At 37.0% G+C, this 15,551-nt stretch overlaps 1 protein-coding gene across 1 annotated transcript in view; it reads left to right on the top strand.

The window, feature by feature from the left end:
- Positions 1-15,551, top strand: part of ELOVL7 (ELOVL fatty acid elongase 7) — a 68,050-nt gene that overhangs the window by 25,811 nt on the left and 26,688 nt on the right. The window contains exon 2 of the mRNA XM_081302919.1: positions 14,078-14,208. Within this exon, the coding sequence (XP_081159045.1) occupies positions 14,145-14,208 (64 nt within the window). The 5' untranslated portion in view covers positions 14,078-14,144. The remainder of the gene's footprint in view (positions 1-14,077; positions 14,209-15,551) is intronic.

A 15,551-nucleotide genomic window follows, 5' to 3' on the forward strand; every position in this document is an offset into this window, starting at 1 on the left:
CATTACTCAGCCCTGATCTACCTGCCTGTCTGGTTGTAGCTGCCGCTTCTCCTTTTTACAAATTGTCAGATACTGTAACAGAATCTATAGCCTGGAGTCCCCCAAAGCCCTGTTTCTGTTGATAGCAAAAATGTGATGGGAACAAAACCATTGGTGGCATTTGAGGTTGGAAGGGAGAACAAGCGGAAGGTGAGAAATAGCTTACTGAAGGAGGGAAAGAATTTAGAGAGTGATGGGAATTAAATTGAATGTGGAGAGTGGAGTCAGATAACAGAGGCAAGAACTCAGGACTTGATGAGATTTCTAATAGGGGGCTATTGTTGGTTCTTGAGATGGGAGAAAAGATGATCAAAGTAGTATTTTATGATTATTTTTTTCTTATTATGAGATTAGCCCTAAGCATGAATTTAAGGGATATATATATATATGTGTGTGTGTGTATATATATATATATATATATATATATATATATATATATATATATAAAATCAATTTGATTTATATCAAATCAAAGGTCAACATATCTCATGTAAGCTTGATTTAGGTTATAATCCTACATTTTGTTTGGAATCACAAATTGATTTTATATATATATATATATATATATATATATATATATATATATATATATATATTATTATATATACATAATCAAGGCCAAGTGGCTGTAGCATAGGTATGGAGTGTGGTCGTGGCTGTTGGTTGTGAGGATGAAGGGGAAAGCTTCCGTCTAAGCATGAGCACTCAGGCTGGAGATGGAAGAGTACAGTCAAAGATGATTCCAGTGCTTTGGATCAAAAAAAAAAAAAAAGTGAAGGCATTAAGACCTGTAGAAATGGCAGTGAAAGAGGCCCACTGGTTAAAGACAGAAGTTGGGCAAGATGAGCTCCTTTGGGGATTAGTACAGTTTCCTGTGACCGTGGAATGTCCAAGTTATGATATTTATTGACAGTTGAAAATACTGGACTCCAGCATGAGTAAAAGGTTGAGGCTTAGAGTGTAGATTGGGGGTCATTACTGTAGTATTAGAAATGAGTAGATAAAGAGGGAAAAAAGTCCCGAGATTCCAAGGAGACCCTCCCTGCCAGTGCAAGAATTAAAAAAAAAAAAAAAAAAAAAAAAAAAAAAAAGCAGCAGCCAACAGCCCAGGAAGGACTGAAGGATGGAAGGGCATGAGGCCACTCAGAAGAGTGCTATGTCCTGAAAGCCAAGGCCAGAGATTGAGCAAGGAAGTAGAGGTCAGCAATGTGGGGCTGCAGGAAAATCAGGGTAGATAAGAACTCAGGAGAGAAGCCTTTGGGCCTAGAAAGAAGGAGGTCCCTAACCTTTGCATAGAGCTCCAGTGAGAGAGATACCTTTAATCAAGCAAGATGGTTATCTGAGGACATTTACACCTTCCATGGCATCCCTTAGAGATGCTGTGGTCTAGAGTCCTCTCTGTGCTGAATCCCAAATACCAAATCTGCCTAAGAACAATCCCTCGCCCTTATTTCATTACCATCTGCCTATTCTTTCTTTATTTTTTTTTCTAATTAAGTTTAGCAGCTTATCTGATCTGATTTGGAGAGGAGCTTGTCACTATGGTCACTGATTTAACAACATAGGTCATAACCAGTTGAATGTTTTCTTATTCCAACATACATTTTCTGATGAAAATTAAATACATATTGAACAGTAAGTTTGGTTCTCTATTATCAAATGTATCAGCAAGGATCCCTGTATTACTTTGTATATTTTCCTTTCCCCTCAAGATTTTATTATTTATATATTTCTCTCTTTTTTCTTTTTCTAGGACTTGTTATACATTAAGATTAAGACAAGATAAATAGAAAATTATTCTTAGTAGAAAATAGAGCAGTGCTGGCTTTCTAGTAAAGGTAGTATAGCTGTCATGACTTGGGGAAGGGATTTCAGAGGGTTCCTGAAAGAATTTGCACTGGTATAACCTGAAAACCATCTAAGAGTTCTATAAGTGATGTTAGATGAGAAATAGAAGGTCAACATACCTTATGTAAGCTTGATTTAGGGTTATAATCCTACATTTTATTTGGAATCACAAATTCTATACTTCAGATGACAAATTTGAAGAAATCCAATAAATATTGCTCTTGTCATCTGTGGGATAAAAGTGAGAGTAAAGGTAAAACCTTTTGTAGTTTAAATGGTGTGACTTAGTGGTCAGACTGCATTTTTATATAATGATTGACTATCTGAGATAAGAAACTCTAAAAGAAAAAAGTTCTAGATAACAAAAGATTAGTGTTTTTATCCTTTAACTATGTGGATATCAGACATTTGGAAATTTGTTGGGTGATAGTATCTCCTCTGGTAAGCTATTCTGAAAATATGTTATTAGGCTTTAATTACTCTGGAGAGTTTGTAATTTATGCCAAAAATTTTTAATAGCATTTAGTTCACTTTAAATTTTTTTAGACATAGCTGGGCACAATAGTGCATACCTGTCATCCCAGCTACTCTAGAGGCCATGGCAGGAAGGAACACAAGTTCAAGGCCAGCGTAGGCAACTTAGCTAGTCCTGTCTCAAAATTTAAAACATTAAAAAGGGCTGGAGACGTAGATCAGTGGTGGAATGCCCCTCAGTTCAATCCCCAGTACCACAAAGTAAATAAACTAAACTAAACTAAATAAAACACTTTAAGATATAATCTGGATTTATGTTTGGCCTAATTAGTAATATACAGTAAACAAAGGATGAAAGAACATGCACTTAAACTAATTATGAATTATCATGAAATTTTCACAGAATTTACATTAGCAATAATGAGGAGCATATTTCTGCACAATTCTGTTTGTAACAATATAAAATTTCAGTATCTTTTTGCATTTTTGCAAGTAAATCTCAACATGGAAGCCAGACTGGGCAATGAAGCCCAAATCAAAGCAAAGGTTGTAGACCTTTGTGGGAGTTAGGTGGCCCCAGTTCTCAGTTTCTGATTCATAACTCAGATGAGTAAACTGCAAGTAATCTTACTCCTAAAGTTAAAAAAAAAGGTACAACTGACCTTAATGAAAACACATTCCTCAAGTTTTTGAGAATAAAATCTCATTAAATAAAATCTTTTGAGAGGATCAAGTACAGCTTAGTAAAGGGCAAGAACACAAATAGAACATAATTAAACAGCAAAAAGTTGAGAAGTTGACCTTGTCACGTGAGCTATTTATAGATAAATATGCCTTATTTAGGCTTCTAACTTAACTTTGAAGCCAAAAACATTGAATCTTTCTGCTAGCAAGTGAAGCAAAAAAATTATCATCTGGGATAATCTCTTTTATTGATAGATTAATACCATAGATATTTATTATCTGACTAACTTCCCCTAGGCCAGTACCATATAAGACACATTTCCACCCTACCTCATAAGAACTTGCAGAATTTTAGGTGAGGTAAGAGATGTTCACAAATGAAATGTACTATGGTGGCTACCAAATACAGAGGGACATGCAGGAGTGGAAACCAACATATTTAAAAACTTGTGTGGCAAGGATGAGCAACTGATCAGATTGGGTGCCAGCCCTGAAAAACTGACCTGGCTGTCCAAGAGGGCACAAGAGTGGAATATCAGTACTGGTTCCACATAATGCACTATAGGATTGCGTGTTTGCATAACCCTGTAATTGATTTAGCTGTATAATTACACATATAGATAATGAACTAATTATCAGAATTGGAAAGAAGAAGGTCTCAAATGTCATGAATACTGCACCAGAAGCTCTCTTAGCAAAAGTCTAGGTAAGCAGTAGGTAAAAGCTAAGCAGTAGGCATAGAAAAGGCCATATGAAAAGCCTTTAATAAGTGAATGATCTCACCATCTTCCTTCCCCTTCACCACAGGACTTCAGTGTCAGGGTCCTCACTCATGAGTGGAAAATAAAGGAGTGTGTTAACACATAGCAGAGACAGGATCCTAGGATTACTACCCAAGTCTGGGCCAATCTGCATCTGTAGTTCTTCTCCCCACTCTCCATTATTGACCTTTGTAATACAAGAAATGCTTTATTTCATTCTATTAATTACCTAAAACAGTTATTAATTGCCTAAAACAGTCATTTCTGTTAAGCATCATCTTAAAAACAACATCAACCCTCCCAAAACAAAATGTGTTCCAAAGTGTGGTTGGAGGACTACCTGAATGAGATTGCCCATAAGGAGAACTTCCCTGGAAATAGGCCTTTTGTCAAGTACTGCAGGAAAGTCTAGTGTACATTAACTTTTAGAATTACTCTCTTATTCTAGCTAATGGTGAAATTAATTTCTTTCTCATATCTAGCCAACACAAGATAGAATTTAATAAGCTGCTTTGTTGGGTTGAGAAAGTTAGGCAACAGTGTACTTGGAACATTTTTGGTAGGGTTAAGGCCTTGGTGGGTGATTATATTGGTGAATGTAGGGCAAAAATGAGATCTCTGGATATAAGATATACTGGACTGAGGTGACCCTGAGACCCTTGGAAAGGTGGTGACTTCAGTTGTGTTGAATGTTTACTTCTCCAGACCAGAGCTCCAGCCCACATTGTGGGATAAGTGAATCAGTGTTTGTGACTTGTATAGAAAATGAAATGCCTGTTAAGCTTTTGTTACATGAAATGCTCTAAATTTCCAAACAACTGAAATTTTAGAAATTTCAGAAACCCACCTGATCAGGTTGAGTACAGAAGTTGAAGTAGTTTCTCTTGCCTGCTTGCCTGCATTGCACTTGTGGCCAGGGGAACTTCTCTCAGTGTTATGGCTTATTTGTTTTTCTATTTTGTTCTGATTTCCCATGAAAGCAAAACTCTTATCTTAGGCATCTATACACACACACTCATGCAATTTTGGATTTTTCTTTCCACCAGCACCTTTTCTTATTCCTACAAATGTATTCAGGGTGTTTAATCTATGAAATAATTCTTTCACTCTTCCCTCTCCTTTCTCTTTATTCCTATAAATAAATATCTTGAATAATAGGCAGTATAGAAGAATAATGAGCCCACAAGTCAGCTGAGTTGAATGTTGGGTCTAAATCTTTCAGAACTTATACTACCACAACTGAACAAAATCTAGGATATTTTGATTTTTTCTTTTGTTGAATTCTGTGCTTTAGAAATACCAATTATCTTTATATTGGATCATGTTCCCTAGTGGATTTTCTGTATTCTTTTAATCTGTCATTTTTTTATTTGACTATTTCAATCTTTCTTCTATTTCAGGAAATCACTGTTTACCTATGAATACCCTGTTTCTGAATGCTTCTAATTTATTTGTGGTACAATAAGGACACTTTGATCTTCAATCTATTCCACTTGTTCTACAGTCTACCATTCCATTTTATTAAAAAAATCATCTTATGAGTACATGTTTTCAAAGCAGTCTTGGAGAATTTCCTTTTATTGCTTTAGTTACCAGTTACATTTCTTTCTTGATGGTGTTCTTTGTTAAGTGCCTTTCTTGGTTTACTTTTCCCCTAGAATCTATTTGTAAAGTTTTTGAGTCTTTCTTTTCTGTTTTTTTTTTTTTTTTTCACCTTAGGAGTATTTGGGCACCTCTTGTCAGACTACCTACTTGTGCTGATATAATATGGGTTGTCCTGTTGCCACAGTATTTTTTCTTACCCCACTTTATTTTTCTTACTGAGCTATGACTTGAGGGCTGGGAATTTCAGTTTAGACTCATTTTCCCCTATATCTCAGGAAAGTCTAATGTACATTAAGTTTTAGAATTAATCTTATTATATTTAATGATGAAATTATTCTCTTTCTGGTATTTATCCAAGAAGAGTTACAACTTAATAAACTGATTTTGTGTTTGGGAATTAGGTAATTATTTTTGGTGAGGTTAAGGCCTTAGTGGATAGTTAGTTGTATTGGTGGATTTAGGTCAGAACTAAATCCCTGTGTATAAGAAATACTCACATAAGGTCATCTTTAGACCCTGAAGGTTATGGAGAATGAAGGAAAGAAGAGTTCGGTTAATACAGATTGTATCTGTTTTATTATTCACACCCCTCCTCTTTTTTTTTTTTGGTGCTGAGGATTGAACCCAGAACCTTGTGCATGCTTAGCAAGCCCTCTACCAGTAAGCTAGCTCAAGAATATAATGTATGTTTTAAAAATCACTTTTTAAAATAAGAGGTAGAGCTTACTATGTTGCTCAGACTAGCCTTGAAATCCTGAGCTCAAGTGATCTTCCTGCTTCAGCCTCCCAAGTCACTGGGACTACAGGCCTGCCCCACCATGTCTGACAATTCCCATTATTAAGTATTGTTAAATACCAGCACCAAGATCTCTATTCCCACGGGGACACCTAAGGTACTTTCATCATCACAGTCTCTCTTGTTAATCCATTTGCCAGCCTGAGAAGAAAAAGATAGTCTATTTGCTTCTCTTCAGATTTGGAGATAATTATATAAGAATTCTCAGGCTCTTTTGCCATCACTGGTTCAGCTAGGGGAAGAGCCCATGTTGTGGATGCCACTCTGCTTCAAAGCCTCTCCTGGGTCACAATCTATTGAAATTTAGAACATCGGTGTTTGGCATTTCCATATTTGGTTGTTTCTGTGAAGTTTTATGGGTGTTTTTCCCAATATTTGGAGCCATTACAAGGCAGCTCTTTCTGTTTCCTAAACGTGGGTGTTCCTTCAAGTACTGCCCTTTGCTGTGTCTCCTCGTATGTTATTTATCACAAAGATTTACGCTGCTCCATGTTAATTATTACCCGTCTTTATAGTTCACCATGACCTTCATCCTGGGCTCTGATTCTGGAATTTTCTTTAAGTTGAATGAGCATTTTCACTTGGTAGAGTAGTCTCCTAGTGCTACAAATTGGGTGGATTAAGCAACGTAAATGTATTATCTCATAGCTCTGGAGTTTAGAAGTCTGAAATCAAAGAATTAGAAGGGTTTGTTCATTTGGAAGTATGAGGATAGGACCTGTTCCAGTCCTTTCATCTTGGCTTATAGACCGCCATCCTCACTTCACGTTCACTTTACATTCTGCCTCTGTGCTTGTCTGTATCTAGATTTCCCCTTTGTATAAAGACACCAATTATATTGGATTAGGACCCACCCTAATAACCTCATTTTAAGTGTTTACTTCTATAAAATCCCTCTGTCCCAATAAGATCACATTCTGAGGTAACAGAGGTTAGTGCTTCAACATGTAAATTTTAAGGGGACACAACAGTTCATAACTCCTGGTTATTCATGCATGCTACAAATATTTCTTGCTACATACCAGGCACTAGTCTAGGCACTGGATTACAAAGATAGTGAGGCTCAATCTCTTCCCTCTTGATGAGTAGAGAAGATAAAGGATTCATTTTTTTTATGAATCCTTTATTTTTTTTTTTTTTGGTTGTTCAAAACATTACATAGTTCTTGATATATCATATTTCACACTTTGATTCAAGTGGGTTATGAACTCCCATTTTTACCCCGTATACAGATTGCAGAGTCACATCAGTTACAGGCATTTGCAATACTACACAGTATGTGCTCTCATAGATGAGAGATTATGTCAAGGATCCCTTAGTGGGACACCTGTTCCTGAACTGCTCGCTCAGGGATGGCATTTCAGAGGAAGTAATGCTTATATGTCTTTCCCAATAGGATGCAACACTGCACAGCCGTTGGCTCTGCTTCTAAACCACACCCTCATGACACGCAACCTGGATCCCACCGCCCAGTTAATCTTTCCAAAACACCACTTTGATGAAGACATTCCCCAGTTGTAAAACCTGTAATGACACTTCACTGTCAACAGAAATAAGTCTTAAAAAATTCTTTAGCCTGCTTGGCTTTTGATTCTTCCATAATCAAGTACCACTCCGAGATCTGTCTTTTCTGTCTTGATCTATTTTTGCCCTCCTTAGTGTTATATATTACCAAGATGGATAAACACATATTCTAGAAACACAACTGGAGCTTTTCCATAATTTTATGAAGGCAGGATTTTTGTTTTGTTTTCCACTATATCATGGACACCCTAAACAGTGCTTGGCTATAATAGACAGTTAAGAGTATTGATTGAAAGCATTACAACTCTTTTAGAATTTGTCTAGCAGGCTTTCTGACTTGCTCAAAGGTCCCCTTACAGGGAAAAAAAAAAAAAGAATATTGGTTGAGTAAATGAATTAATTTTTCCACTGGAGCTCTCTCTGCTTGTGTTGTATGCCTCTCCTCTCTTCCAGGTATGCACATTTTTGTCTGTTGAAATCCCGGTCTGAAGGCTTAGCTCAAATATTCTCTCCTCCAATATGCCTTTTTTCTGAGTTACATGTGCCAGATGTGACGCTTAAGGCTTTCCTATTCTATGTGAACTGCTTGCTTTACCCTGCATTTTGCTTTGCATCATAGATATATGAGTAAGTGTCTCTTCCCTGCCAGACTGAATTTAGGAACCATATTTAAAAAACAATATTGCATCCTGCTCAGCATTTCTGTGCACAGTAATTGATGCTCAAAATTTCTTTATTTCTTTTTCTTTTTTTAAAAATTGTAGATGGACACAATACCTTTCTTTTATTTATTTATTTTTATGCGGTGCTGAGGATCGAACCTGATATCTCATACATGCCTGACAAGTGCTCTACCACTGAGCTGTGATCCCAGCCCTCAAAAATTTCCTCTTGTTTAAAGAGAAAACAAATGGGAGTATTCTGCATTTATTTCAATAAAGTAGAGAAGAAGGCCTAAGGAATGGAGCATTTGGTCTGGGCCCCTTACCTTGCTCACGTTTTTTGGAGTTTACAACATTTTAAAATTCATCCAGCAGATTTTTATTAAGCATGTGTTTAATTCAAGGCATGTATTAGGACTTAGATTATAAATAAGAATTAAGCTGCCTTTGAGGTACTCACCACTTCTTCTGACAGAATGAGTACCATGGGTCCCCGGTAGGCACAGTTTGTAGAATGCCTTTCTCCTCTCAGACTTCCTTGTCCCATTTTCTAACATTTTTTTCACAAATTGAAGCTGCCCAAGGGTAGAGTCCCATTTTTATCCTGTTCTTCCCTACTACCTACCTCTGAACTTAAATTGGCCAGTGATTTGAGCAGGTCCTTTATTTACCCTAAAGATTCTCTGATTCTTCTCTAAGTTTGCCTTTTCTCTCCAATTATAGAATGCTGTATTGGGACCAGAGACTTGGGAAGGATACTGATTGCTCTGCCTATAATCCTAGCCAGTTGGGAGGCTGAAACAGGAGAATCATGAATTTGAGTCCACCCTGGGCAACAGAGGGAGAGACCATATTAAAAATAATAATAATAATAACAAAGAGTAATGAGAAGCACAATTCTTGGAGCAATGTTTTGCATTGTGCTAAAGTTTTCACATAAATTGCGTTTCCTACTGGGGCCTATTACTAATACCATTGGCTTCGTTTCTAACAGGTTGTCATGTTAACATACTGAGGAAGTTAAGTGAACATCATAACTAAAGTTGGTCTGCTTCATTGCTCAGACACACGGAGTTTAAGCCAAATAGAAATGCAATCTGAATTAGTCTGGTGGGTCATGTACATGTTATCTTTTTCAGAGGCATCTTATTCTTTATTTTATTTTATTTTATTTATTTAGTTTTATGTGGTGCTGCGGATTGCACCCAGTGCCTCATGCATGGTAGGCAAGCGCTCAGCCACTGTGCTACAACCCCAGCACTAGAGGCATCTAATTCTTAATAAGGGAAAATGAAGCTGTAAAATTGAGGTGAAATAATGGAGTAGTAAGGAATGGAAGGGATGATAAAGATCCTTGTTTTGGGGTACTGCTTCACATGGAAATGACAGCTTGTAAACCTGATTGAAAGACAGGCCTGACAAATGTGTTAACATATGCTCCTATGACATTGTTATCGGGGGTTGGGAAACATCCACATTATTTAGGTAGGCTGTATACCAGACAGAACAACATAAGTTTGTGGAAATAGTATAATGACAATTAAAAGTGGTAGTCCAATCCTATGTTTTCTGGGTTCCTAGATTCATACTGTGGTATCTATGTTAAACAGGCTATGGGACAAGATCATCTATAACGCAGATATTTAAAAGTCACTTAGAAGTCTTATATGGTGCTATAGTGCATGCTTATTAACTTATTAATCATACTTTGTTTAAACAAAAATCAAGATTTGTTTATCCTGAGCACTTATTGACAGGAAAGGTAGCAAGCATCTGGATGGGCCAGGCTGTCAGAGCTTCATCATACTGCAAAAGGCACTGGAGTGAGGGTAATCCCTCTTCCAACATTGTTTCTCAAGGCTAATGCCCTCCTTCCTTGTAAACGAACCACTTTCCCTACTTTCAGGATCCTCCATCCTCCCTAAGGCCATGTGCTTCCCCATGTGACTTAGGAAAGTGAGAGTGGGTGGGTGCAGGGGGTTGGGGGGTATATATAACACTGATTAACAAAGATACCACTACAGCCCCCATCCTTTTCAGTGCCTGGTTTAGACATTGGCATGTGGTGCCTTTCTGGGAAGGGCCATTTAAGGACCTTCTGGGTAGAATGGAGAAGGGCTTTGAAGTTCCTAAAAAGAAACACAGAAAATATCCTTTCACTGCTCTGGAGGAAGGTATGTGAGAATGTAATATTTGGAATGGCTGTCATTGTCTTTTTCCTTTAAAATGACAAGTCAGAACATTTTTTCTCTTACTTCAAGCTTATTTCACTCTCCCCCAAAGGAGGTTAGTTTCCTCACATCCTGGAAGTTGGTGCTGACTCAGAGATCTGCTCCCAGATTTCACAGCAAGTTCCTTTGAATCATCAAATTAATCTTTTCCAGTATCAACTACACCTCCTCTTCCTGCCCTTCTAGATCCAAATGCCTTACTCTTTCCAGGTGACCTAAATGTGCTGAAATCTCTGTCATGTATTTTGTACTGGTTCCACATGCTGTGGGTGTCATCCTGTCTGAGAATGGTTTATGCAGTGTTAAGCAGAGGTTCCCAAACCTAGCCCATCATCCGAACTCCCCCAAACGCTAACTGAATCCAAATCCAGTGATTCTGATTTTCAGCCAGATTTGGGAACCACTGACTTATATAAGAAATACAGAAAACAGAAAAAATCTGTACTGACCTGACCCCTTTGTATTTCTCTGGTGTCTGTTGTAATAGCTCCTTTTTCATTTTTCATGTTTATTTGAGTTGTCTTTTTCCTTCTCTGGTTAAAGATTTTTTTTTCAATTTTTTCCTTTCATAAAACCAACCCTTATGTTTTTAGTTACTTTATTTTATTATCATTCTAGTATTCATTTATTTCTACTGTAATCTGCTTCTGCTGGCTTTGGACTAGTTTCTTTTTCTCATTCCTTGAGGTGTAATGTTAGGGTTTCAAAAATTTGAACTCCTTCTTCTTTTCTAATATAGGCATTTAGTGCTATAAACTTACCTCTTAGAACTGCTACATTTACCTCAAAACCATTCTTTTTTGTTTTTGTTTTTGTTTTAACTGTAAATGAACATAATAACTTTGTTTATTTTTTACATGGTCCTGATGATTGAGCCCAGTGCCTCATACAGGCCAGGGAAGAGCTCTACCACTGAGCCACAACTCCAGCTCCTCAAAACCATTCTTTTTTTTTTTTTTTTTTTTTTTTAAGAGAGAGATAGATAAAGAATTTTAATATTTATTTTTTAGTTTTCAGCGGACACAACATCTTTGTATGTGGTGCTGAGGATCGAACCCCGGCCGCACGCATGCCAGGCGAGCACGCTACCGCTTGAGCCACACATCCCAGCCCCTCAAAACCATTCTTAACTTGTAGTTATGAATTTGCTTTTTGGAAGTAGTAGGCAAAGGTTTTTCTCCCATAAGACCATTTTAAAAAATGATAAAAACTCTGAAGTTAATTTATAAAGAAAAGCTCAAAAATTGTTTTGAACAACAGCATCACTGAAATGAGTCTACATTTGCCAAAGTGACTACTTTAAGGCAAATACTGTTATTTGGATGAATACATGTTGCTAAATTACTTTAAATCGGTGATGTACAACCTTGGACAGTTTTGCCCTCCAGAGGACTTTTGACAATTTGTGGAGACATTATTGGTTGTCTCCCCTGGGGAGGATGGGTTTCCGGCATCTGTCTTGTGCACAGAAGCTAGGGTTGGTTCCAAACATTGTACAATGCTTAGGACAAGTCCCCACAAGTAAGAATTATCTGGTCCAAATGTCAATACTGTCAAGATAGAAAAATCCTGCTTTAAACTGGTTATCACTTTGTAGTCCTCCCTCACATTTTAATATATTTCAGTGTTTCTGACCTTACTAAATCATTGGAAAGGAACATACTCACACATCCAGATGTTTCTGTCTAGCATGCTCCAGGACTTCTTTGAAGATTTGTTTCTGTTTAAATAGAGAGGGTGGGGTGTGATGGAGAAACCAGTTCCAGCAAGAATACAGGAACCACACTGATTAATATCTCGGTGGAAATTTCCCTAGCAATCTTGGAATTCTTATCTCAGAGGTTTTCCCTCCCTATGACAGTAGGAGCTGAGACTCCCATCTGACTTCAGTTCCCCAGAGTCAAAAACCCAGAGTGACTGTTTTCAGTAATCTCCCCCTCAGACACACAGACACAAACACACACACAGGAGAAGGACTTTACCACCCATTACCCTGGTTTGATGCTGCTGGTCTCTGCCCCTTTCTCAGGAGCCAGCATCAGCTGCCTTGTTTTATATTTATTTATTTATTGCTGTTGTTTGAACTCTCCACACTTCTTCAGAGCTCTGTCCTTACGACACCATCTGTGTTTCTTCTTGATTTTCATATAGTTAATTTGTTAGCCTTCTCTTTTGTCTTCTGAGTTTCGAGTCATAGAAAGGTCTTTCTCATGCCAAAGTTATAAATGTCTTCTTAGATGTTGTCATCTAGTGCTTTCATGGTTCTGTTTTTCTTAGCTAAATATTTGATCTATTTAGAGTTTATCTTGGCTTATAATACAATGTTTGAATTCAGCTCTCTTTTTAAAGATGACTATCCAGTTGTACCCTATCATTTATTAAGTAACTGCTAGTAGTTCGGTGCCCATTGATTTCAGATGCCACCTTTATCATATACTACGTCTTATTTATTTATCTTTATGTAAATAAAATGACTTTCTTTCTTTAGAATAAAGTCTCAGTTTTCTTAGAACAAATATACATAATATAAAATGTATCATTTAAACCATTGTAAAATGTGAAGTTTGGTGGCCATAAGTACATTTACATTGTTTGCAACTACTTCTACCATCCTGCTGTAGGACTTTTCATCTTTCTGCCATATGGCTTTAAATAAAACACACCATTAATTTTATGACACATCATCCATTGGTAAGGTGTACCCTGATTTCAGAGATGTGGGAAAGCATATGTCTTAGAATTACTGGAATGTAGTTTTAAATCCCCAAATGTATTTGGTATATTTCTGAATGTTCTATTCTGTTCCATTAATTTGTCTTTTCATGTGCCAATGCTGCACTATTTTAATTATTGAAGATTTATAATACCCTTTATTATACATCACAGTAGTTCTTAGTTTCTCCTCACTGATAGTTGCTTTTTTCTGAAGATTTTTTTTTCCAGTTTTCTTTGTCTGCCTGTCCAGATAAATGAAACAGCTTCCTCTTGACTCTTCAAGGTCTTTTCCTCCCTCTTTCGGCCTCTATTCCACTTAAATTATAAAAACTTGCACATAGAAGATCTTATTGGGGCTGATGAGCTGAAAGTCTAGGATTATTGTACCTTTTCTGAAAGTTTGTGAATCATCTTGACTTTATTTTCCTGGGTTTTTACTTCAGCTTCACCATCATAGGTGCTGTCTGCTCCTGACCTATGTTGTGCCTATAAAAGTTCTGGGAATCATTTACTTCTTTTGTATTTTGTACATAGATTTTCAGCCTTTTTTTCAGTGAAGTTAGCAGTGGCCCTAGAAGAAGGGGACATCTGTAATGTTTGCAACTGCATCACGGCTTAATATGGTTCACTAATGCATTTACCCTCAGTAGAAGTTTGTTGCTCTGCCAGGTTTTCCTATTAAATTTTTAGCATTTTTAATATTGTATTACTAAAAGCTTATCTTTATTTCATTTATAGATCATCAACTCGGTTTTTTTTTTTTCTCTGAAGAATCCATTAAAAGAGCCAGTAAATCTTGTGGAAAATGGCCTTCAGTGATCTTACATCGAGGACCGTGCGTTTTTATGATAATTTTATCAAAGATGCTGGTGAGTAATCAAATTTCCCAATCAAGTCTTATCCTTCCTTTTTATGTCAGATTCTTGGCTTATGCTCGTAACCCCAGCAGCTCAGGAAGCTGAGGCAGGAGGATTGCAAGTTCAAAGCCAGCCTCAGCAACTTAGTGAGACCCTAAGCAACTTATGAGACCCTGTCTCAAAATAAAAAATGAAAAGGAAAGGCTAGAGGTGTGGCTCAATGGTTAAGTGCCCCTTGGGTTCCATCACTGGTAACCCCCTGCCCCCTAGTAAAAGAGATTCTCATATTGATAGGATTTCAACAGAATGAGAGACTTTGCAATTTCTTATTAGTAGTCAACCAAGAGTAAGTGAGGAAGTGTCAATGGTTTCATTACAGATATATACAGAGATGGAGCTACACAGATATTCATTATAGTGTTTATAAGAGTGAAAATATCCTAAATATATGCAGTGAAAGGAATTGGCTAATAAATGATAGAACATTCCAACTTAGTAGCCATTGAAAGTAATTTTAGAGGGACAGCGTTCTTTGCCTTGATTCTGTCCTCTGATTCTCAGAGAAGTTGCAATTATTGCCGATAGCCGCGCTGTACACGGTGATTCATGAATGGAAGAGCCGCAGCCCTGAGATGGATATCAGAGCATGAAGCATTTGCTTGGGACACCCCTAAGTGTCTCTAGGGTGTCTGCCTTCTCCCCTTGCTGATTAAAAAAAAAAATTCAAGGGTTGGGTTTGTGGCTCAGCACTTGCCTAACATGTGTGAGGCACTGGGTTCAATTTTAGTGCATATAAATAAATTAAAAAAAATAAAAGCCCATCAACAACTAAAAAAAATTGATGTTTTAGAAGAACATTTAATGTCATACCAAGAAGTTTAAAACATGTTAACTGAAAGCATGGTATAAGGTACCACATGTATCTTTTTAGTAAGGTAAATAGTTATTTCTGGGGTGGAATTATGGGTTATTTTCTTTTATTTTTGGGTGCTGGGAATTAAACCCCAGGACCTTGCACATACTCATCCTGTACTCTATATACCATTGTGCTATACACATAGCCTGATTTTTATTTACTTATCTATGTCTGTGTTTTTAAATTTTTTTTAGTTGTAGATGGACTCAATATCTTTGTTTTATTTATTTATTTTTATGTGGTGCTGAGGATCGAACCTAGTGCCTCACTCATGCATGGCAAACCACGCTCAACCACTGAGCTACAACCCCAGCCTATGTCTGTGTTTTTTTAAACTACACCAGTACATGTTGTTTTTTATAACTATTAACCAGTGCTTTAAATTAGAACAAAGGAAAATTTTTAAATAGGCAAGTAATCAGAGCATATTAGTGATTAC

The sequence above is a fragment of the Spermophilus citellus genome, assembly GCF_964194105.1.
Source record: "Spermophilus citellus genome assembly, chromosome: 1".
In the NCBI taxonomy this organism is placed as follows: Eukaryota; Metazoa; Chordata; class Mammalia; order Rodentia; family Sciuridae; genus Spermophilus; species Spermophilus citellus.